Source organism: Rhinoraja longicauda, chromosome 12, assembly GCF_053455715.1.
Source record: "Rhinoraja longicauda isolate Sanriku21f chromosome 12, sRhiLon1.1, whole genome shotgun sequence".
NCBI classification, from domain to species: domain Eukaryota; kingdom Metazoa; phylum Chordata; class Chondrichthyes; order Rajiformes; family Arhynchobatidae; genus Rhinoraja; species Rhinoraja longicauda.
The window spans coordinates 41,684,779-41,708,976 of NC_135964.1; the positions used below are offsets into that span (position 1 = coordinate 41,684,779).

The following is a 24,198-nucleotide window of genomic DNA, read 5'->3' on the forward strand; positions in this document are numbered from 1 at the left end:
ATATATGCGACTCGACTAAGCATACGGAAGCACTTGAAGTAAATTCGCACATTAATTGATAATCAGCCCAAAAAGGTGGTAATTGGCTTTTCTGCTGTGTTTTATATTTTAACCTCGTCTTAATTAATTAATATAGTTACATAATCTTGCACTTAAATTTAATATTTACTCATTACAGTTCCACCAGATTTTCTGGCACTCTTGGCTCCAGAGCTTTGCTGGTTTATCCAGCTGGTCAAGGAAGTCGGCTTTGGAGATAGCTGGGCTGGAGTTCCAGAGCCCCGGCCACAGGTTGCAAATGCAACCCACCGATTGGCCATGGAAGTCCCGATGAGGTAGAGATTGGCTGCCTTGCACAGCCTAGGTGCCACATTTTCGGGGAGCCTTCTCGCAGAACCCCCAGCGACCGAATTGACAAATTGCAATTACCGACTGTTATGCGGAAAAATGAGGCGAAATTGGAATGACGGAAATGAAATAAGAAAGCGGAAACTTTCTGCCAAATTTGGAAGGGTTGGGGGGGGGGGGGGGGGGGTGCACAGTATAACATTTAGTTTAGCTCGCCGAGCTGGACCTAGCAATGAATGATGCAGGTGTTTATATGTAAACGGCACCGATATTACACAATGTAAAAAAACTGATTTCACGTGCAGTCATACCTACGGGCCTCCCTCTCTGCAATCCTTCGTTGTTTGGCATTTTCCTGATATAAAGCACGGTCACGACCAAATGAATCCAGACTTGGTGCCATAACTGTTTTGCCTGAAAATACAAATTTTTCAAAATTACCAAAAGATCTCGTTAAAAAAAACTATTATGTAACACTAACTTTAATTTTCATTGAACACAAAATTTAAACCTATTGGGACCCACACCGTTTTGTTTGTAAATTGAGTAAAAATGAATGCAACTAGCGATAAAGAGATCAGTGAGAAGAGTAAAATTACATATATTTTCTTAAAACTATATTATTGTTAAAATCTGATTGAATTTTGGAGATACATTTTAAGAAAATGTAGTAATCTACCAATTAATTTACATATCTTTAAGTACAAAAATTAGAAAATGCTATGATCACATTGAATGGCGGTTCTGGCTCGAAGGGTCGAATGGCCTACTCCTGCACCTATTGTCTATTGAAATATACATGCTGCTCAGAATTATTTGAGATCAGCTTTGAGACATATGAAATTTGAAAGAGATACTTTTCTCCCTAAAGAACCACCAACTGGTAGATCCTAATTGTTAATGTTTAATACTTAAGTGAGACCCAGCACAAAAAGCAGAATTAATATGAACAAAGATTATTTGCATCGTAGTGGCTCTATGCTGATGGAGATCAACTGTTAAACACAGATATTCATGCAGGCCCTAGACAACTGTCGTGCTCTTCCTTGAGTTTCTTCCTGTTCAAATCATAATCTGACAGAAGTGAGAATAATTTAAGAGTGAGTGAACTCTCAATTCGCAAACTAAATAAATCATGTAATAAAAATCTTAAAATCATCCTTCTTTAGCTGAATGATCTTAAGAATATTTATGATTTAAAAATATTTATCAGTAGCAGCCATAACTGATCCAAAACAAAAATAACCTGTCACTTAACAATACCACAAGTATCTATCAACACTTGCCCATTTAATCAGAACACATTACTTCTGCTAAATAAATTATTTAGCTCTTTTTGTATCACATATTTCAAATGATTCCCTTGGTAACTTCAACCCAGTCTGCATTCTTATTAATCTAAAGTATTACAGTGAACAAGGCCGTTCAATGAAAAATAAAAACCTTCAAGATGGACTGACTTGAATGGCTTGAATATTCCGATGATTCATCTTTAATATCATCTTGCCGTCTCTGGACAAACCGGGTAGCCCGCTGTTTCAGCAACTGGTGCATGGCAGTTTCAAGCTCATTAACCAGGGGTACCTGAAAAATATAACACACAACGTAATACCTAGGCCTTTCATAATAGGCCCTGGTCTGCACGAATTATACCATGGAAACAGTTTAAATTCCAGCCAGTCCCTGCATAACTAAAATGCCCAAAGCAATGAGGAAGAAAGATTAGTTTCACATACTTTCTTACTGAGTGAATTTCTACTCAGTCTGCAGCAGCATATTTTGTCAAATGGAAATGGAAAATTTAAGTAAGATTTTTAATACAAAAAAAATAAAAGCACAATTTTGCATATTAATGGAGGAAAATATTGATTGCACCATTTTTAAATGAATCTTTTCCCAAAAAACTGGTAGGAAAAATGTGTAGGAAAGTAGATTAAAACATATGAAATAAATCTTCTCAATATTAATTCCATACAGTATTCCCATTTACAGCTTCAGCAGCCATAAGAAATTGAGTGAAATTGTCCAAGTCATTTTCTGCATCTCTGTAAATGTTAGAATCACAAATTTACGAACGTTTAAACAGTATTTCTGCTGGTTTGCAATGACCAGGCACAAAACCATGTGCCATTATGGAAATTTGTCTCCAAAGGTTAGTCATTGCAAAAAAAGAGCCAGTTTATTATTTTTGTAAAATGGTCATCTATTCTGCTGGGTGCCTAGATTTCACAGTAGTCCCAGATGAATGAAGTCCTAGATTCCTGCTGCATCTACACTATATTTCCCAACTGGACTCCACATGGACTAGCAATGTGGAGTTGCCAGCCTAGCAGGTCTGGGATACCTCACCATTAAACCAGCCTATCTAATCCAAAACCTTATCATTGAATTTGTATTGGGGAGTCTGAGGGCATGGAAGGGGTAGGAAGCTATTATTTTATCAGTCTTGGTGTTTCGAATGGATTTTGTTTAATTACTTTAAAAAATAAATGTTATAATTTTCAAAATTACATAATTACATAAATCCCATCTGGACTATATCCAAGCACCAGGTTGTGTGCGCCTCTCCATCTGGCTTGGGTAAAAACAGACAGGTGGGCACTGCAGGCAGTAAGTTAATCTGGCCTGATATTTCATGCAATTGTTTGCAAAATTGAGTTCTGAAGCTGATGCATCCTTTAACTGATAGAAGGGAGAACATCACAGATACTCAGACTGATTTGGCATTGAAGACTTTCTACATATTGAGGAAACATTTTATATATTTAAAAATATTCCTATTTATTTTTGTGCCTGGAAATAGATCAACAAACTCAAAACAAACTTATTTAAAGGGCAGAGAGATAAATAATTTCTGCTGACTGAGAATGTAAAAGTGGGGGGAGAGTGCAAAATTAGAGATAGACATGAAATAAGTCAGTTTTCACACAAGGTTCAAAGAAATTTGGAACATTCTTCTGTAAATAGCACTGTTCAAGATGAATTGCTGATGTTAAATCTGGTAGATCTTGGGTAAAACAAAGATTTGAAGGTAATAAAAATGAACTGTATATGCTGGTTTATACCAAAGAAATACACAAAATGCTGGACTAACTCAGCAGGTCAGGCAGCATCCCTGGAGAAAATGAACAGTTGACGTTTTGGGGTGGGGACCCTTCTTCAGACTTGAAAGTTCAAAGATTTGAAGGTACTCAGCCCAAAGCGTGATAAATGAAATTGGGGTCACAGTTCTGCTGAGCTCACTAAATAAAGGAGTATGTGCAAACTGCCCTCTCGTTACCAAAATCGGTCAGCATTATGACCACTCCCTCTTAGCAGAAGCATCAGGTACCTTCCACAGCATAAATAGAGAAAATGTTGCAGTTTCATTGAATGCGGACATTCCCATTTCTTAAAAATCTCTATTTTTCCATTTTAATCACAAAATGAAACAGTCTTACACTTGGTTATCAGAAAATATTAAATTTACACAAAGTTTGCTTAATTTAAACCTGAGCCTGTGCTGAATCATTCATGAGATGCAGCACCTGCTCCCAATCTTATCCCTGGTAAATTGCCAATCACCCCATTTTATTTCCTACTCTAATCAACCCATATAGTAATACGGAACAGAAGGTGGTCTTTTGCCCAAATTGCCCAAAGTGACCATTATGTCGATCTGAGCTAGTCCCATCGTCCCATCTCAACATTTTCTATCCATATACCTTTGAGTGCCTTTTAAATTTTGTAAATGTACTTATCTCTATAGCTTCCTCTGGCAGCTTACTCCATACACCCACCATCATCTGTGTGAAGAAAAATTCTCGGCTCCCTTTTAAATCTTTCTTTATAGCTGGGCCCTCTAGTTTTAGACACTTCTACTCTGGGGAAAAGACTGTGACCTTCTACCTTACCCAAGCCTTTCTTCATCTTATATACCTGTAGGAGGTCATCCCTCATCCTCCTATCCTCCAGGGAAAGAAGTTCCAGCCTTTCTGTATAACTCAAGCCCTCCATTCCTGGTAACAATCTTTACTGCACCCTTTCCAACATAATGACATTGTTCCCATTGCTGGGCGACCAGACAAGCCCTCGATCCTCCGTGTGGTCTCACCAATTACTTTTTTTGACAGTTGCAACGTGACAATTCAACTCCCCTACTCACTAGCCTAACCAATGAAGCAAGCATGCCAAAACCTCTTCATCATCCTGTCTACTTGTGTCGCTACTTTCACAGAACTATATATCTGTAACCCTCAGTCTCTCTATTCTACAATACTCCCCAGGAACGTAATTATTTACTGTGAAAGTCCTGCTCTAGTTTGTCCTGCCAAAATCCAACACATTGCATTTATCTCAATTAAACTCCATCTGACCAATCGCCTTATTGCTAATCAATAGCAAAGTACTCCTTCCAAATTCTCTCATTCTGCCATAGTAGTAATACAAGTAGATAGACTGGTAAAGGCAGCATACGGTGTACTTACCTTCATTGATCAGGACATTGAGTCAAGTCATTTTGCAACTTTAAAAAACTTTAGTGGGCTGCATTTGAAGCATTGTATGCAGTTCTGGTTGCCCCATTATGGAAAAGATGCGGAGGCTTTGAAGAGAGTGCAGGAGAGGTTTATCAGGATGCTGCCTCGATTTGAGGGTATTAGCTATTGGAGAGGTTGGACAAACTTGGATTGGTTTCTCTGGACTATCAGGGACTGGAAGAAAACCAGATAGATGATTATAAAAGTCAGGGGAGGCCTAGATCGGGCAGAAAAACAAATCTTTTTCCCAAGATGGAAATGTCAAATATAGTAGGCCACAGCTATAAAGTGAAGGGGGAATGTTTAAAGGAGATGTGCAGGGCAGATTTTTGCAAGAGTAGTGGTAGTCCTTGGAACGTGCTGCCAGGAGTGGTGATGGAAGCAGATACGATATAAGAGGGATTTAAGAGGCTTTTAGACAGAGGCATTAGTATGCAGGGGAAGAAGAGATATAGATCACATGCAGCCAGAAGGAATTTGTTTGATTTGGCATCACACTCGGCAGACATCGTGGGCCTATTGCTGTGCCCTACTGCTTTATGCTGAGCATAAACTGCAGCTGATCCAAAACCCTGTACCTAGTTCTGTTCAGCTATCACTAATGTGTTTTTTGGACTATACTGGATCCTGGTTAAGAAACATTCCTCTCCCTTTTTTAGGACAACGTGTTACCTTCCTGGTGCCAAGGTTCAGGATGCCTCCGAACAGCTGCAGAACATTTTCAAGGAGGGTGAGCAGCCAGAAGTCGCTGTGCACATTGGCACAAATTACATAGGTATGAAAGGGGATGTGGGTCTTGCAGTCAATATAGAGAGTTAGGCAAAAGGTTAAAAAGCAGCACCTCAAGGGCAGTAATCGCTGGATTATGCATGTTAAAATAAACGGCAAGACAAATAAGAGTAGGGAGCACTCGTTGACAAGAGAAATTGAGGCTCCTGTCATGAAAAAGGAGGCATGGGTCAGGTATAAACAACTGGCATCAGAGTATTCCTGGAAGAATATATGGGATTGAGAGGCATTCTTAAGGAACAAATCAGGAGGGCAAAAAAGGAACATTAGATAGCTCTTTTTCACACAGAGGGTGGTGGGTGCATGGAATGAGCTGCCAAATGAAGTAGTTGAGGTAGATGCAACAACAACCGTTAAAAGATATTTGGATAGGTACATGGATAGGAAAGGTTGAGGGGTAAGGGCTCAACAGGGGCAAATAGGAGGTATCTTGGTCGGCATGAATGAGTTGGGCAAAGGGCCCATATCCATGCTGTATGACTCCATGGGTCTAATAGTTTGACTTGCCTTGGGAAGCTTGACCACATTGAAGAGTTTATATCAACACAAGTTTTTTTTCATGATTTAAACAGTTACAGCAGTGATAGATCTATCTGTATAAATATTTTGATCTGATAAAGAATGTAACAAATATTTTAACTTTTTTTTCCATTTCAAATACTGATGGGGGTCCAATAAATTCCCATCAATTTTTTATTTACTTATTTGAAGATCTTTGCCATTTTTTAAAAAACTGCAAATACTCAAAGTTGAAAACAAAACCCTCATTAGGTATAAACAATTGAAATATGTTGAAAGCTCTAAATATTTTATCCCTCCTTTCCTTATCACTATAAAAGAATTCATTGTGATGTGTAAAAATTAGGAAACCTGTTTCTCGTCCAATCAGATTTCCACCTAATGGTGAAAGGCAGTCAGACTGCAATTGGAACAAAGAGTTTTGTAGACTGGTTTGAGTATGCAATCTGCTGACAGAGTAAAGAATGACTGATTACTGTCCATGTTTTTTGTGACACAATCAATTGCTGTACTCAACCAAAAGGTTTTCTAATAAGCCAACATGAGAAATTTTAAGAAGAAACAAAGACCTTCAGATGCTGGTTTCTACCAAATATAGACACACTGCTGGAGTAACTCAGCAGGCAGCATCTCTGGAGAAAAAGGATAGGTGACATTTTGGATGGGGATACTTCTTCAGACTGACTCAAAATGTCACCCCTCCATGTTCGCCATAGATGCTGTCTGACCCACTCCAGCACTGTGTCTAGCTACGAAAATTTTTACTTCTCCAAAAAGCAGTGTTTCAAGATCATTCAGACATGAAATTCTGATATTCTAGCATGGCATTTAAAATTTTCAAACAGAGTCCTCAAAAGACACATGCTGGAAATAAAAGTCTCACCAACTATGTAGCTATATTGAGATAGCTGGCACCCTGACCACTGACAACCGATTCTACTTCAATTCTGATAATATAAAATATCCTGAGATTGCAGGCCACGACAAATTCATCCCATATCATATGGTCTTAAAGGTAAAAAGTACTGCACTAATCCTACTGCTATAACTGTGGACGGACAGTTCTATGAAAAAAGGCTCCCTGCCCTGCAGAAGATACTTAGACTAAAAACATAAATGCACGATTAGCAGAGCATTACATTTATAAAGACTGCTACAGGATAAACAGTTTTTTTTAACATTAGTATCATTGGAATATTGTATGATAAATCAGCTTCATTCTTGACTTTGAGAAATACTTAAATTTAAGTACATTTAGCAGCATGATTTAGTAGCAGCACTGCAACACCATGAAGCACATTGAAAATAACAATTCCAAGAGATTTTAAAAAAGGTTACAGTTGATATGTATTTGTAAAAAAACAATTATTGAGATGTTTGGGAATGATTGATTTCTCAGGATTGAAGGGGCAAGTAAATTAGTAAAAAAAATCACATTCGAAACTGAAAAATATAGGTCCAGCTAACATCCTCTTCCAAGGCATTAAACGTAAAATTTACCCTGTTCTCTACTGCCCTGCCAAACCAAGGGGGAAGCTGTTTTGTTCATGAATATACAAGATGAGAGCAAGTTAAGCATTTCCCTCGTCCATGGGCATATATTCTTTCCAGCCAATGATCTCATACATAAATTTCAATCTCCCCAAAATCTTTTAAAAATTTTTTTACTGGATATCTCGAGAATCAATCATCACTGTTTTATGTTGTTGCCATAACATGTTACCTGAAAAGTTCATGGAGCCAAAGATGCTTTATTCTTAAGAAATTCTGAATTCTGGTCAGAATTACCTTTGAAATGATGTTACTAATAATATCAGTTGTCAAGAGTGAATGGATGCTCAATATTTAATTCAGTAGCTAAGGCTTATCATACATACAAGGGACATTTACAAACTATGGGGCCATTTCATCATCAGAATTGGCCTCACAGCTTGTCAGCTAAGATTGTAAATAACATTTCACATAACCCCTTAAAATTAGTCTTTAAGTGGTCGAATACAACACTACACCGAATTAGTCAGGGTCATTACATGGATAGATTCAAACTTCCAGAAGAACTTGAACTAACATGAAACTTTAAAATAGTTTTCATTTGAATCAAATCTAAACTTGCAATTATTTTGTAACCTTGCAACAACTTGCCTTTTACCTCGCCAACTCATTCATAATACTTTAACATGTATGCATCCCTCTCCAATGATTAATGTGAGCCTCAATCAGTAATTTAGTTATTATGTTTTAGACATTAAAGCTTCCTCTAAAGAATGCATGGCTATTTTGAACACGTACATAACTTATCAATTTATTTTATCCAGTAATAATGTCATTTTCCCTTACTCACAATTTAGCATCTGTATAACACTCTTAATAAGCAATATATCACACCAGCAAGTCAAGCTGACTTTTATTTTCCTGATATTCTGCTTTCTCAAAATGCCATTTCTTAGATTACTTGGAAAAAATAAAACAATAGCTGGACAATGATATTCAAGTTCGAAATGCCATCTCAGTAAGAGATGGGCACCACTAAAATATGATAGAAGTAAAATATGGCAAGTATTTAGGTTTTTTTTTAAACTGAGGTGGCAGTGGAGAGAAAAAGTGAAATGAAATTGATTTCAGTGCATCATAAGGAATCATTCAGCTGCATTATTTCAATACATCTACTTTAGTCTCTGCAACCCGTTAAAGAAAAAAAAATCTTCTTTGTACTCCCGACAGCAACTTCAAAGTAAACAATTCTGTTCTGCAGTAGTCAATGTCTCCTTGAACAGTTCTGACACACAGGACTAGATAATCTGTTTTAATGATACTAGTAAGAAATAAACATTGGATCTTTAGTATTTATCCAAGACAAATTGGGGCTCCATTTTTTTTTGCCTAGACTGTGCATTCCATTCTCTGGATTGAAAATACATTGTGGAATTTATGCTGGGAAGTGCTTATCCCTAAATTAACTTTTTGTTTTTACATGGATTAAGTGCAAATAAAAAACCCCATCCAGATTAGAACAATCACTTGCTATATCTAAAGATCTGAAGATGATTTACCAAGATGTTACTTGGGATGCAGCATTTCAGTGAAGAGGAGAAAATGGATTGACTGGGCTTGCCTTCTTTAGGACGGAGGAAGTAGAGGGGAAATTTAAATAGTGAAGATGGTACAAAACATTTCACCACTGCAAAAGTATCTAAAGGGTTTGGTGAGGGAGAAGAGGTTTAGAGGGGATCTAATGAAGAACTCTTTCAACCAGATGGTGGTTAGCACCTGGAGCACACTGCCCAAGGGGTGGTGGATGCAGGTATTCTCACGAGCATTTTAATTAGTGCTTAGACATGCATTTGAGTTGCCAATGCATAAAAGGCCAAGGACCAATTGCCGGTAAATGGTATAAGAATAGATAGATATTTGATGGCAGGCAAGGGTACAATGGGTGAATGGCTGTTTAGAACCTGACTTGATGATAAAGATTCAACAATGAAATCTAGTACCCAACAATTTGAAATTGCTAGTTTCTACCTAGCTACATTTTTCCAACTATTTTACTGCATGAGATACGTTTGCTTTACAGAGAAATTCAAAACATGTTACAGAACATGGGAAATAGAGAACGGAACTATACACTGAGGAAGAAAGTAAATAAACATAGATATGTTCCTGGAGTAACATGTGGCTGAGAGATAAGATGAGAAACCGGAGTGAGAAACATTGAGATTCTGCTAACTAAAGAAGTCATTATACATTCTCAAATATATTTTATATCATAAATATAGTGATAAAGAGTTAACTACTTCCAAATAATGTATCAAACTTCAAAATAAAAGATACTAATTTAAATTTAAATTTCACTTAATGAAGCTAAACGTTTCCAGTTTGAAAATCGGCAAACAGGCTAAAACTGATAAAAGACCATTAACACAAATGCTTGACATGTAATAGAGAAAGTTAAAGACAAAACTCAAACAGGTTTGTTTGGGGTATGAAGTTAAAACAGAACTACTGTTATTCTGATCTCTAATATTTTTTTCTGGAATGTATACACCTTAGCAATGTCAGGTGCAAGCAAAGATGGACAAAAACAATGGGGTCAGGGTACATCAACTTCTTCCAACAAATGTATTGAGAGTTCTCACCACAGTACCGACAAATAGCAATATTTCCACCCAAGGTATTTTTGACATCACATGTTGAACTCTATCTGATTCTAAATCCAAAAGTAGCGAATGATTACTTAAAACAATAAAAACCTGTCAAAGTTCATTAAGATTTCTAAATTCTAGTAAAGTGCCAGTAAATTCACTGTACAATTAGAATTCTGCATATTATACGTAACTTTAGAGGAATTAACTATTACTCAAGATGCTCCCCTAAAACGTTTAAAATCTGAAAAGCAGAGTTAAATTTTCGTCAACCAATTCTGTTTTCCCCAAGGTTTTATGTAGAGAACCGCGACACACCGTGACAACACTAAACTACCGAATGACAAAAATATATAACTTAAACTTTTGTAGTTGGTCTTAAAAGATCTGGCACTGCTGTGGAAGAATCAATAATGACTAGAAACAAAGATGTCTGTTATCATATTTAAGAGTTATTATCGTTTCATACTCTTAGAAATTATATTTCTCAAGAAAATTAAACTAACCTCGACAAAGCTGAATACATTGCTGGTTAAGCCTATAAAGCCTATTTATTCAACACTGACATGTAGCTGGCTCGCTTTTCCATTTAAGTAATTATTTTTAGAGAGGATGCCTATCCCTTTCATTTTCCTGTTGTTTTCAACTCTTCTATTCTCACCAAATTGGCACAATAAATTTCACGCCATTCACCTATTTCGCCAAGTTGGATGACGGAAGCTACAGCTGTGGATCAATTACAGTGCCCTCCGTAATGTTTGGGACAAAGACCCATCATTTCTTTATTTGCCCCTGTACTCCACAATTTGAGATTTGTAATAGAAAAAATCACATGTGGTTAAAGTGCACATTGTCAGATTATATTAAAAGGTATTTTATACATTTTGGTTTCACCATGTAGAAATTACAGCTGCGTTTATACATAGTCCCCCCATTTCAGAGCACCATAATGTTTGCAACACATGGCTTCAGGGGTGTTTAATTGCATCCTTAATGTAGGTATAAGGGAGATGTCAGCACCTAGTCTTTCCTCCAGTCTTTCCATCACGTTTGGAAACTTTTATTGCTGTTTATCAACATGAGGACCAAGGTTGTGCCAATGAAAGTCAAATAAGCCATTACGAGACTGAGAAACAAGAATAAAAATGTTGAGACATCAGCCAAACCTTAGGCTTACCAAAATCAACTGTTTGGAACACCATTAAAAAGAAAGAGAGCACTGATGAGCTTACTAATCACAAAGGGACTGGCAGGCCAAGGAAGACCTCCACAGCTGAATTCTCTCTCTGATAAAGAAAAATCCCCAAACACCTGTCCAACAGATCAGAAACATTCTTCATGAGTCAGGTGTGGATTTGTCAATGACCACTGTTTGCTGAAGACTTCATGAACAGAAATACAGAGGCTACACTGCAAGATGCAAACCACTGGTTAGCTGAAAAAATTGGATGGCCAGGTTACAGTTTGCCAAGAAGTACTTAAGAGTTCTGGAAACAGTTCTGGAAAAAGGTCTTGTGGACAGATGAGATGAAGATTAACTTATATCAGAGTGATGGCAAAAGCAAAGTATGAAGGAGAGAAGGAACTGCCCAAGATCCAAAGCATATCACCTCATCTGTGAAACACAGTGGTGGGGGTGCTATGGCCTGGGCATGTATGGCTGCTGAAGATACTGGCTCACTTATCTTCATTGATGATACAACTGCTGATGGTAGCAGCATAATGAATTCTGAAGTGTATAGACACATCCTATCTGCTCAAATTCAAACAAATGCCTCAAAACTCATTGGCTGGCAGTTCATTCTACAGTAAGACAATGATCCCAAACATACTGCTAAAGCAACAGTTTTTCAAAACGAAAAAATGGTAAATTCTTGAGTGGCCAAGTCAATCACCCAATCTGAACCCAATTGAGCATACCTTTTATATGCTAAAGAGAAAACTGAAGGGGACCAGCCCCCAAAACAAACATAAGCTAAAGATGGCTGCAATACAGGCCTGGCAGAGCAACACCAGAGAAGACACCCAGCAACTGGTGATGTCCATGAATCGCAGACTTCAAGCAGTCATTGCATGCAAAGGATATGCAACAAAATACTAAACATAACTACTTTCATTTACATGCCATTGCTGTGTCCCAAACATTATGGTGCCCTGAAATGGGGGGAGACTATGTATAAACACTGCTGTAATTTCTACATGGTGAAACCAAAATGTATAAAAATGACTTTTATTAAAATCTGACAATGTGTACTTTAACCACATGTGATTTTTTCTATTACAAATCTCAATTTGTGGAATAGAGATGCAAATAAATAATTGATGGGTCTTTGTCCCAAACATTATGGAGGGCATTGTACAACACAATTTCCTCTTTTAGAAGAATTGGTTTCCAAGTGCATTTTCTCCACAGTTACAATTCAAGTGAGCTACAATTACATGCACAAGTTCACTAAGCATCAACACCTTTTTATGTTATAGAGAAAGTTATTTGCTGAGAAACAAATCAACTTAATCATCAATATTAGGTTACAGACATTAAATAAGAACCTCCTCCATGCAATTATTGATCTGTATCATTATACTCTACCATTATATGGGATACATATTATTATATGGAAACCCTTCAGCTGCTGTTTTCTCAAGCTGTAGAAAATAAGTTTGTACAACAGATAAAGGGATGAGCTTTATATTCTACATTATTTCTTGGTCAAAAGATTTACTTTTGCAAATGGAAAACACTGACTACTTTTAAACCATGGTGAAATAGTATAAGAAAATAACTGCAGATGCTGGTACAAATCGAAGGTTTTTATTCACAAAATGCTGGAGCAACTCAGCAGGTCGGGCAGCATCTCGGGAGAGAAGGAATGGGTGACGTTTCGGGTCGAGACCCTTCTTCATAGTCATACACATAAAGTGAGCATATACTTTTGCAAAATTCAGGATAATAATTGGTGAAATGGTGACTCCATGAGGTTTTTTTTTTTAACCTAATACAGGGAATAACTAGAGATGCTCCATTGATTCTTCCACTGGCTTTAAAATAATCAACTAAGATCAACACCTACCTAGTTAATTTTCTAAACCATGATTATATTAAAGTGCATAGTATTCACATTATTTGAGTTGAATCTGGTGAATGCAGCTGGAAAGTCTAATACTCAAATCAAGAGATTGGAAACACAGGCTACCATCAGTTTACTGCACCAGTACAGTAGGATCTGTGGTGAGGACCCTTAATACATAGCACATTATTTTGTTTTACTTACAAGCAGGAAGCCCATTAACAATTGCTTCAACTTACCTTTTCGTTGAAACACTCAAGCAAGTCTCGGACATACCCTCGCATTTCTTGAAAGAATCTGTACCGCCCACTATCATCGGTGATGCCTTCAAGTCTTTCTATTGTCTTAGAGGAGTTTTCCAGATCTTCATGAAGTGTATCCAGTCGATGCTGATTGGCTTTGTGCACTTCTTTCATTGAGTCCAACCTAACAACAGTAATCCATGGAAGTTATTTTAAGCATTGATTTTAAAGATAATTAGGATTACTGTATTTAGCACAAACAAAAATAAAGTTTCAAACCTCTAACAATTTTCATTACAGATTCACAATAACATACCATTATTGCTACTTAGCTGAGATTTATATTTACAAATATATCTACGTGCTCCTGATTTGGAAACTAGCTGGAAAGATGAATTCATAACCAGCAAACCCTGAGCTATCATATAACTGTCCTGATTCCAAAAGTGTAATTCACATAATTCTCTGCATGTGTTTGGGGAGTTTCTGTAAATGTTAAAAAATTTGAGAGCAAGGCATCTATATCCAAATTCAACAAAAGGAAACTTCTATAAAAGCTTTGAGGTCCAATAGACAATTGCACATAAAATATGGCTAAATAGTAAAATGATTTATATTTTATTTGGTATCAAGCCCAAGTGCAGAAACGGACAGAGTCTGGGAGGAGACTGCTTTGTGGAAGTGCAGAAACAGCTGTGCAATTCAATCTGTGTTCAATCACACCTTTAAAAAACATTAACTAATTATAGATTGATGTACTTTTTAGGTATGATTAATCTCCCCTTGCTTCCGTTTGTTTTTAAATTCAGCATTGGAAACTGACCCAAAAGTACTCAGAGGCATGCTGATGTAAGATATGCATAGAGGATTAATCAAATTACAAGAAGCCAAAATGATTCAAGTAAATGATAGGATGAAATTATAGAGAAATAATTTGTTTAAATGGCCAATTATGAAATCAGTTACAGTCCAGATTATGTTTTTTCTAATAATTCGAAAAAACTGATGCCTAGATTGATTACAATTTCAGTATTTTCATATTATTCAAGGCATTAGAAACTATTAGCAATAATTTTCTTGACTATGTTTTATTTTTTGATTTGTCAGAGTCCAGCACAGGAGCATAAAGTTGCAGAGATTCAATGTCACCCACAGTGAGGAATCCTTCTGTTGGTGCAAGTTCTTGTGTATTCATTTCAAAAAGGAGTAAGACCCGTAGAAATTAATAGCACCAGCATATTTAGATGTAATTATCTGTTTGAGGTTATTTCAATGCTTAAGTATTCTTTTTATTGAATAAAAAGCTTTGAATAATTGGATAGTAATTATTCAGCATTCTTGAATATCAGGTTCAAAGTTTTTTTTCCAGCTTTGAGAGTGTCCAAACCTGGTAGTGGATAGCGTTAGTGCTGAGAATTAGGTGTGGTTCCTGGAGCAACTTCCTGTCAGGAGAAACATGCAAGGCAAGGACTTTCCCCAGTCAGCGGTGAGCATGAGGGACTTGCCACTGACTGCATATTCTGGATTATAATTCTTTGCTCATTCAGTTTAATAAAGGTTTTCAAAATAATCTATGTGGGTTCATTTGGTTAAAAACACCTGAAACTAAACTATACTGTTATTGATTCTAAATTGCACTGGCAATTAGTTAGGGAGTTCTAATGAACTGTAGCTGTATTCTCTTTGTTTACAGATTTTTAGCCTCATCTAACATTCTCCTCTACTAGTATAAAATCTCCTAACACCAAATTAGCAACATCTATTGTAAGACTGCAGCTGTAAATAGGTAAGATGTTCAAACATTTGACCTTAACATTAAAAAAAGCTGTTTTCCCTTTTTATTGGGGGTCTTGAATAAATTTATGCAACCTTTTTAATTTATCAGCAATAAGGCAACGGCTGCAGTCTGAAATAAACATTCTTTCTATCAAATTCAACATAGTTGGTCAAATAAACTTGTACTTTACAGTATAAAGAGGTAATAAATTTTCAGTCAATTAAATCTTGCCTTATGTCACACTTGCACAGATCTCTAAGATCCAACTCTTTAAAAGTTAGTGGGTACAGTTTCAGAAGTGCAAATATGATATTGCATTCTTAAAACACAACGACTGTAGTCATACAGTCATAACCGATGTCGTGTTCCAAGACGACATCGAGTACTGGGTGATGTCTTCTTATGTAGAATGTGTGTTGTTTAGTAAATGTCCCACGACACAATTCTGTCACTTCTTCACCAGGCTGCTTTGTGCCTGAAGGATAGAAAGCTACAGCACAGGTCTCAGAAGCCTGTTTGAGAGAGCTGGTCTGCCCTACCTGTCTTTAAGGCGTTTCTTTACCAAATCAATAGTAACAGGAGGCATCTCATTAATGGAAGGTTTGAAAGGAATAGCATTATCTGTCTTGATAGATTTGGGCTCTGTTGCTCCATAGGTGTTGAACGCATAAGGAAGATTGTATGAAGAACCATATGGAATAGGCTGGTAGCTGTTCTGGTAGTAAATGTTAGCTGAATCAGTAGGATGGCTGCTTTGCACCTATTTGAAAAGATACACATGAGCATGTATAAATTCTCACATCAAGTGGCTCATCTTCTGAAGAGACAATACATATGTTTGTTGCATTTAACATTTGGGCAAAGTTTGAACAAATGTAAAAAAGGATCTAAATCCACAATATTCTGAAGTAAATATTTATTGTGCATTCACACAAAGTTGAATAATATCGTTCAGGATCTATTATCGAAATAAGGCAGCAAAATAATAGATTGTTTAATCCTCTAGCTCCTCAACGTCTCACACATACACCATAGACATGCATACATGCCTTTCTTTGGCAAGAATTTTTTGATATGTACTAAACATAGACAGGTATACATGCCTTGTGCGAAAAAAAGAAAAAAAACACCAAAATACATCTCAGGATTTAAAAAAACATTTTGCATTATGTGTACCATCAAAGGTGAACAGATATTTTAAGAAATTATCTATGATTGGAATATTTTGGTGGTAAAAAATACATGACTTAAATAAACTTTAGAATAAATTTTCAAGAGTATTCATAAAATTACACAAAAACATGGACGGCACAGCGGCAGAGTTTCTGCCTTACAGCGCCAGACCCGGGTTAGATTCTGACTACCGGTGCTGTCTGTACGTTTTCCCTGTGATCGCACAGGTTTTCTCCGGGTGCTCCAGTTTTCACCCACTCCAAAGAACTACAGGTTTGTAGGTTAATTGGCTTTTATAAACTGTCCCTAGTGTGTAGAATAGTGCTGGTGCATGGGTGATCGCTGGCCGGCATGGGCCAAAGGACCTGTTTCCATCTCTAAAGACTCAACACAAAGGAGAGCTAAATATCATCTGAATTATTTCCTGCTACTGGTCAACCTAGGCTATATACTGCAAGAGGTTACCTGAGGGACACTAATTCCTTTCCTGATTTGCTCCTGTTCCCACATCTTTACTTCTTCATCTTGATCAGTTGTGTCAAGTGCTTCATCATCACTTCCTTCAATTCCTGTTATGGAGTCAAGAGAAGACCATTAGATTATAACTACTGCGGTTTGAACGAATGTTGAAATGAAATGATATTATTACTGTAACATATTGCAAAAGAGGTGACTCCTTTCATTATGATCATTCCAGCATAAGAAGTTTGCCTTAGAGAGTTCACAAATCATTACAAGAATTTGGGATGTGAATAATATTTACTCTCACGGGATTTGCTTGAAAAAAATTCAAAAAATTTCCGACTCGCATATATTGACACTGAGCCTGCTCAGGAAGATCTGGAGCTCAAAACACATCTCAATCAACACCAAAATACACATCTTTAACTCAAATGTGAAGCAGGTGTATGGATCAGGGACATGGAAAACAACAAAACACACAACAAACAGGCTGCAAACATTCATTAACACCTGTAGTATAAGAAAATAACTGCAGATGCTGGTACAAATCGATTTATTCACAAAATGCTGGAGTAACTCAGCAGGTCAGGCAGCATCTCGGGAGAGAAGGAATGGGTGACGTTTCGGGTCGAGACCCGAAACGTCACCCATTCCTTCTCTCCCGAGATGCTGCCTGACCTGCTGAGTTACTCCAGCATTTTGTGAATAATTCATTAACACCTGTCTCAGGAGAATACTAAATATCTGGTGGAGAGACAAAGTAAGCAATGTGGACCTCTGGAAAAGAACAAGCCAGGATCCCATTGACTTACAAATCCGAAAGAGAAAATGGAGTTGGATTGGACACACCCTCAGAAAACCTGCCAAACTTCACCCAGCATGCCCTGAAATGGAGCCCCCAAGGAAATTGGGAGAGGTCGACCCAGGAACAGCTGAAGAAGAGGTGTCCAGGCAGAAATGTCTGGGAGTGGGCTGAACTGGGGAGATCTCAAAAGAACCGCCAACAACCGAGTGGGGTGGAGGACATTTGTCAATGGCCTATGATCCCTAGAGGAGCAGAGGGCTTAAGAAGATATATTGACGCTAGCGCCGATTACGCAGTTTTGCATTATGTAAAATCATGATACAGGCTGTTGTCTCGAATGCAACTCCCCCACACAGTGGTCATCTGTGCTGCAGCATATAACTGGGAAATGCTAAGCATTTGACAAATCAACCAATACAATCCACACAAAGGTTGGCATTAGATTTACTGGATATTTTGAACACAGTTTATTTTTCTGAAGAATATTTAAAAAAATCAACAAACAAGCTTATTCCTTTTGTTTTTTTTAATTCTTGATTCTATCATAAGTCTAGAAGCAGAATTAGGTCATTCGGCCCATCAAGCCTACTCTGCAATACAATCATTTTTCCCTGTTGCTTTATTTTACTTTCTGCACATGAATTATTATAGAATTAACAATTCCAGTTACATTTCCTAATGCAGACTCAGTGGGACAAAGATTCTTCAATATGATTACTAATGGCCCTATAAAGTTATTGATCCTGTTCGCAGATCTCAAATCCCCCCCGCTGAGGAATAAGAAAGTTTGGTGTAAATATAATGAACAGAGTTGACATTACATGTTTAACTTTAACTGCAAAATCCCAGAGTCAATTATCACGTTGTGTATTATTATCATCAAGTACCAACCTATTTCTTCCGCAATCTTTTGTCTTTGTGTCTTCTCCTTTACCGAGAAAACTATCCTGCGTTTTTCATCATCATCATCACTGGCATCATTCTCATCCTCACGTACAAGTCGGTTTGAGCTTGTCTCAATTTCTACAGCAGGACAATCTCCAAGCTCACGAGCCATTTGCCTCCTCTTGCGAGCAGCATGAATAAAAGCAGCATCTGGAATTTCTCCTAAAAGAAACCCCAAAGTCAGCTAATCACATAAATGCATATGAAATTGCAGTTAGTTTCTTTAAAATAAGGTTGTGCTTCCATGCTGGGAAGTCATGCACAGTTTCTGATAAAAACAATAATTTAAATTCAGTAATATAAATAGCTTAATAGAAGAATAAGAATAGGAATTTGGCTCCAATAAAGTTGATGATTTTAATTTATACTGGACTAATATAGTTAATATAAAAATATAACATTCAGTAAAAGATACAAGTCTTTGAAATTTAGTTAAAGGCCTAAACAAATAAGAAAATAAATTTAATTCCAAATAAAAAGTTTGATGTTGCTTTACGGTAACACAAATTTATGAAGGTCAAGAATGAAAAATTATATTATTCAGCTTGCTTAAAAAAAATATATAGTTTGGTGAAATTCAGTGGAAATATTTTATTTTTATATATTCGCACCTGGTCGAAGTGCATTTAGTGTGGAGAGAGTATTAGCAAAAGCCCCCACAGTTTTTGCTTTGCCTTCTTCATCATGCTCATCGCTATCGACTTCCATCTCCTCCTCTCCTTTATCACTTTGGCATTCATCTTGTACAAGTTCCTTGACCAAAATAGGTTTCTCTGCAGTGATATCTGACAAGGAATTTAAAAGCATTGAACACTTGGCAATCCAACATGAACTATTTATTGCCACCTACAAGAAATTAAGCAAAGTTAAACATGTAAACTGGTACAGTAATGGAGAAAGTGGTGGAGATGTGCGAGGGAAGGAGGAAGCTGCTTCAGTTTCAGTGGTAAAAGAAAAAAGCCAATTTCAAAGAATTCAAAAATATTTATAACATATCATCTAATTCCATATTATTAACTTGAAAATTAGTCGCACAATCGGCACTAATCTAAAATGACAATACTTTGGTGTTCTTATGCTATTATTGCACAATGCTCTACCTTTTATTAAAGTCTGATTGTATATATGCAATTTTTCATGCACACATTCATTTTCTAATGCAAATATTTGCAAAACTATTGATATATAACAAAACTGTCAGAAACAAAATTGGTACTAGTTGGATTATGCTTCAGAACAATTTATCTTATGGGCGTTGTTGAGCAAGTTTATAATATTATCAGGAATATGCACATTTTGCTTGGCTGACATGTGGAAATGAGTTAGGATATAATGTGCAAAGCTTTCAATGTTCAGGAATAGAACCAGTGGTTTGATTTCAAACAATGTTCAGATAAAAAGAATCTGAATCTAATTGTATCTCTCGCCATACATGCACATCATTACTAGAGCAATAAAGTCCTTAACATCTCAACGGTTCCTTCTTTTTAACAGATTGGGTCTATTTTTCCCCCCCCATGAAAGATCTCTATCTCCCTGGGTTTTGCACTTAGATGAGCACTGCACGCACCTTGATCAAGTTGAAGGCAACTTCCCTCCAATATCATCCTGCCACAGACTCTCAGAAACTAATAACATACTCATTTGAAGAGTTGCCGATGAGAGTGCATTTAGCAGCATTTAGTGCACTTTATACAGCATCTTTAATGCTGCCACACATCATAAAAGCATAACCTACACTGGATTTAAACTCCATAGAGTTATAGATATGGAGAGGAATATCCAAAACATTGGCTCCAAATATCTACGGCACATCTGTCCATAGTGAAGCAATTGAAACTGATAATGACAAGAAGCCAGAATTAGAGTTGTCTTGAGTTATCAAAGAACTGTAGATTTAGGGAGGAGGGAAGGATGTGAACACAATAATGATAGTTGAAAAAAAAAAATCAATTACTGCATCAGGCAACACCTGTCAAAAAAGAAACGATAATTTTAAGATGATATGATGGTGTAACCAGAGGTTCAATGTGACTTGGTGTGAATTAAGGGACATACGCCACTCTTTTGGATGAGATAAAGTTTATCGAGGTTGGTGCTGAGGAAACAAGCTGAAAGAAAATTGGTGCAGTTATTAGAAATTATACCTGTATATCTCTCAGAACTACTTTCATTGAATTTATATACTACAAGCAAAATTCCATAATTCATGGGCAGCAAAAGAAAGCAATATACACAAAATCTGAGATGTTTCAATGCTAGCTAAAGAAATATAAAACTCAACCTGCATGTCATTACTTACTTGAAAATTGAAAATTCCCATCAGTTTTTGCCAGAGATTTTTCCAAATCGTCCTTGTACTCTTTCTTGAGTTTATTTACAATCTTTTTACTATAATTTGATTTCTTCACTTTAAAGACCTCCTCTTCTGTCGAAACAAAAACAAATACCTGAATGCTTGAAGACATTGTGCAATTTATAAACAGAAATTCTACAAACAGAGAGCGTTGTCCATTTAAAATTTGATCTTTAAAGAAACTTCATTTCCTTTACCCAATGAAGGCAGTGTGGCAAAAAAATCTGCATAAAGCAAGCTGTGACTTTCCCTGGATATGAAACCGTATGGAATCACAATAACATTATGTACTTTAAACACAGCCATAATGTAAGGCCTTTAATCGTAAAGTCAAATCCCTCTATTACTGTCAACAAGTTAGCAGACTTAATGAGAGAGGAACTTATACAAGACAGATGGGTTGTACCTGCACTCGACAGGAACTGCTGGAGCTGCTCGGGAGGATAAAGGGAAATGGACAGGCAACAATTTGGGGCAGGATCCTTCTTTGGGTTGATGGAACAGAGGGCAAAAAGTTGGTAGAGACAGCTTGGGGAGGGGAAAAACTGGCAACTTTTTTTAGTTTCTCTCAAAATTCCCCACATCTGACATTACCACTACAAGTATAGACAGAAAAAGCAGAAGAAAGAATCGCAGGCCTGAAGTCAATTTTACATTGGAAGTCATACACAAGTATTTCCAGAGTGATCTGATTGTTGTGACATCATAACTCATTTCAGTCATTTGCTCCAATGTAAATCGTTTTCAGTTGAAAAGCGCTCCTCAATCTACACTCTGAATAGGGCTGTGGTCATGATAGTGAGGATGGAAGGGTGAGAAGGTAAGGAAGGTAAGGATGTTAAAGTGAGGAATTTGTGCAGGCTATATCGACTAATCGTGCAGGCTATATAATTTTTCAGGCTAAATTAATTTTCAATCCAATGTGATTGATAAAGAAATATTATTATTTTATTTGTTAGTATGTTATTAAAAATGATTTGGAGAGATATCACCAACAATAAAAACGTCCAAATGTGCAAAATACTCATTCCATAATAAAGAATAATCATTAATGAATAGCTCAAATTTTATCAGCTTTATGATCTTATTGAAACATATAAGATAATTAGGGGATTGGACACATTAGAGGCAGGAAACATGTTCCCAATGTTGGGGGAGTCCAGAACAAGGGGCCACAGTTTAAGAATAAGGGGTAGGCCATTTAGAACGGAGATGAGGAAGAACTTTTTCAGTCAGAGAGTGGTGAAGGTGTGGAATTCTCTGCCTCAGAAGGCAGTGGAGGCCAGTTCGTTGGATGCTTTCAAGAGAGAGCTGGATAGAGCTCTTAAGGATAGCGGAGTGAGGGGGTATGGGGAGAAGGCAGGAACGGGGTACTGATTGAGAGTGATCAGCCATGATCGCATTGAATGGCGGTGCTGGCTCGAAGGGCTGAATGGCCTACTCCTGCACCTGTTGTCTATTGTCTATTGAGTTACAAACCAAATTATTTTTGCCACATAGTACATTGTGAAATTGACCAGCACAATGTTAAAATCAAAATGGATGTAATTGAAAAGACAGACCCCAATCTTCTTGCCACTATAATATTACTACAAACTTTCCCAGCTTAGTATCACCCAATTTTCTCTGCAGAAAGCATTTCCAGCTGTACTTGTCACAGCTATGTCGAGCTTCTGCTCATTAAACATGATTATTCTGCAAATAATTGGGATGCCATGTGTCAGTGTTCATTGGTGGGCAGGTGTGAAAAGAGTTAAGAGTTTCAAATTCATAGGTGTTAACATCTCCAAAGACCTGTCCTGGGCTCAGCACATAAATGATATCACGAAAGCGGCCTCAATTTTCATCGAAGTTTAAAGAGATTCGGCACCGAATACTGGACAGCAAACTTCTACACATGCAAGATAGAAGATATTGTCACTAGTTGCAACGTGGCCTGATATGGCAATTCCAACACACAGGAAAGCAAGAGGCTGTAGAGAGTGGTGGACTGAGCCCAGTCTATCAAAGCTACAGGCCTCCCCACCACCAAAGGCATCTAGAAGAACAGGCATCTATCACCAAGGATCCTCACCATCCCATGCCCTCTTCTCACTATTACTGTTGGGCAGGAGGTGCAGATACCAGAGGTCCCACACCACCAGGTTCAGGAACAGCTATTTTCCTCCATCCATTAAGTTGTTGAATCCATCTGCACAACTCTAAATCACACCTCAGCAAAGGAACACTATGTACCACTTCTTGTCTTACCCTGGATTTGTTTTCTGAATGCTTTTTCGCATTAATGTCTTGTTTATTTTCTAATCTCTTTCTTTTCACTATCTAAATGCTGAATATGGACAATAGGTGCAGGAGCAGGCCATTCAGCCCTTTGAGCCAGCACCGCCATTCAATGTGATCATTGATTGAGAGTGATCAGCCATGATCGCATTGAATGGCGGTGCTGGCTCGAAGGGCTGAATGGCCTACTCCTGCACCTATTATCCATTGTCTATTATCATGGCTGATCATTCACAATCAGTACCCCGTTCCTGCCTTTTCCCCATACCCCCTGACTCCACAATCATTAAGAGCTCTATCTAACTCTCTCTTGAAAGCATCCAGAGAATTGGCCTCCACTGCCTTCTGAGGCAGAGAATTCCACAGATTTACAACTCTGACTGAAAATGTTTTTCCTCGTCCCCGTTCTAAATATCTACATTACAATAAACTACAAATGCAAAAACAAAGCTCAAGCAAATTACATGATATTTAAATTAAGCTTTATGCTGATAAAGATTTCATTAACTGTGTTTTACCATTTGATTTATATTTAGAAACATAGAAAATAGGTGCAGGAGGAGGCAATTCGGCCCTTCGAGCCAGCACCACCATTCATTGTGATCATGGCTGATCGTCCCCAATCAATAACCCGTGCCTGCCTTCTCCCTATATCCCTTGATTCCACTAGCCCCTAGAGGCTCTATCTAACTCTCTCTTAAATCCATCCAGTGATTTCTTCCACTGCCCTCTGCGGCAGAGAATTCCACAAATTCACAATCTCTGGGTGAAAATGTTT

The 24,198-nt window shown here is 37.3% G+C and overlaps 1 protein-coding gene across 1 annotated transcript in view; it reads right to left on the reverse strand.

Annotated features, from left to right (window-relative positions):
* Window positions 1-24,198, reverse strand: part of paxbp1 (PAX3 and PAX7 binding protein 1) — a 42,925-nt gene that overhangs the window by 16,436 nt on the left and 2,291 nt on the right. The window contains exons 2-9 of the mRNA XM_078409622.1: window positions 21,087-21,212; window positions 19,396-19,569; window positions 18,731-18,946; window positions 17,038-17,141; window positions 15,939-16,159; window positions 13,620-13,806; window positions 1,809-1,932; window positions 660-762 (exon numbers count right to left, since the gene is read on the reverse strand). Of these exons, the coding sequence (XP_078265748.1) occupies window positions 660-762; window positions 1,809-1,932; window positions 13,620-13,806; window positions 15,939-16,159; window positions 17,038-17,141; window positions 18,731-18,946; window positions 19,396-19,569; window positions 21,087-21,212 (1,255 nt within the window). The remainder of the gene's footprint in view (window positions 1-659; window positions 763-1,808; window positions 1,933-13,619; window positions 13,807-15,938; window positions 16,160-17,037; window positions 17,142-18,730; window positions 18,947-19,395; window positions 19,570-21,086; window positions 21,213-24,198) is intronic.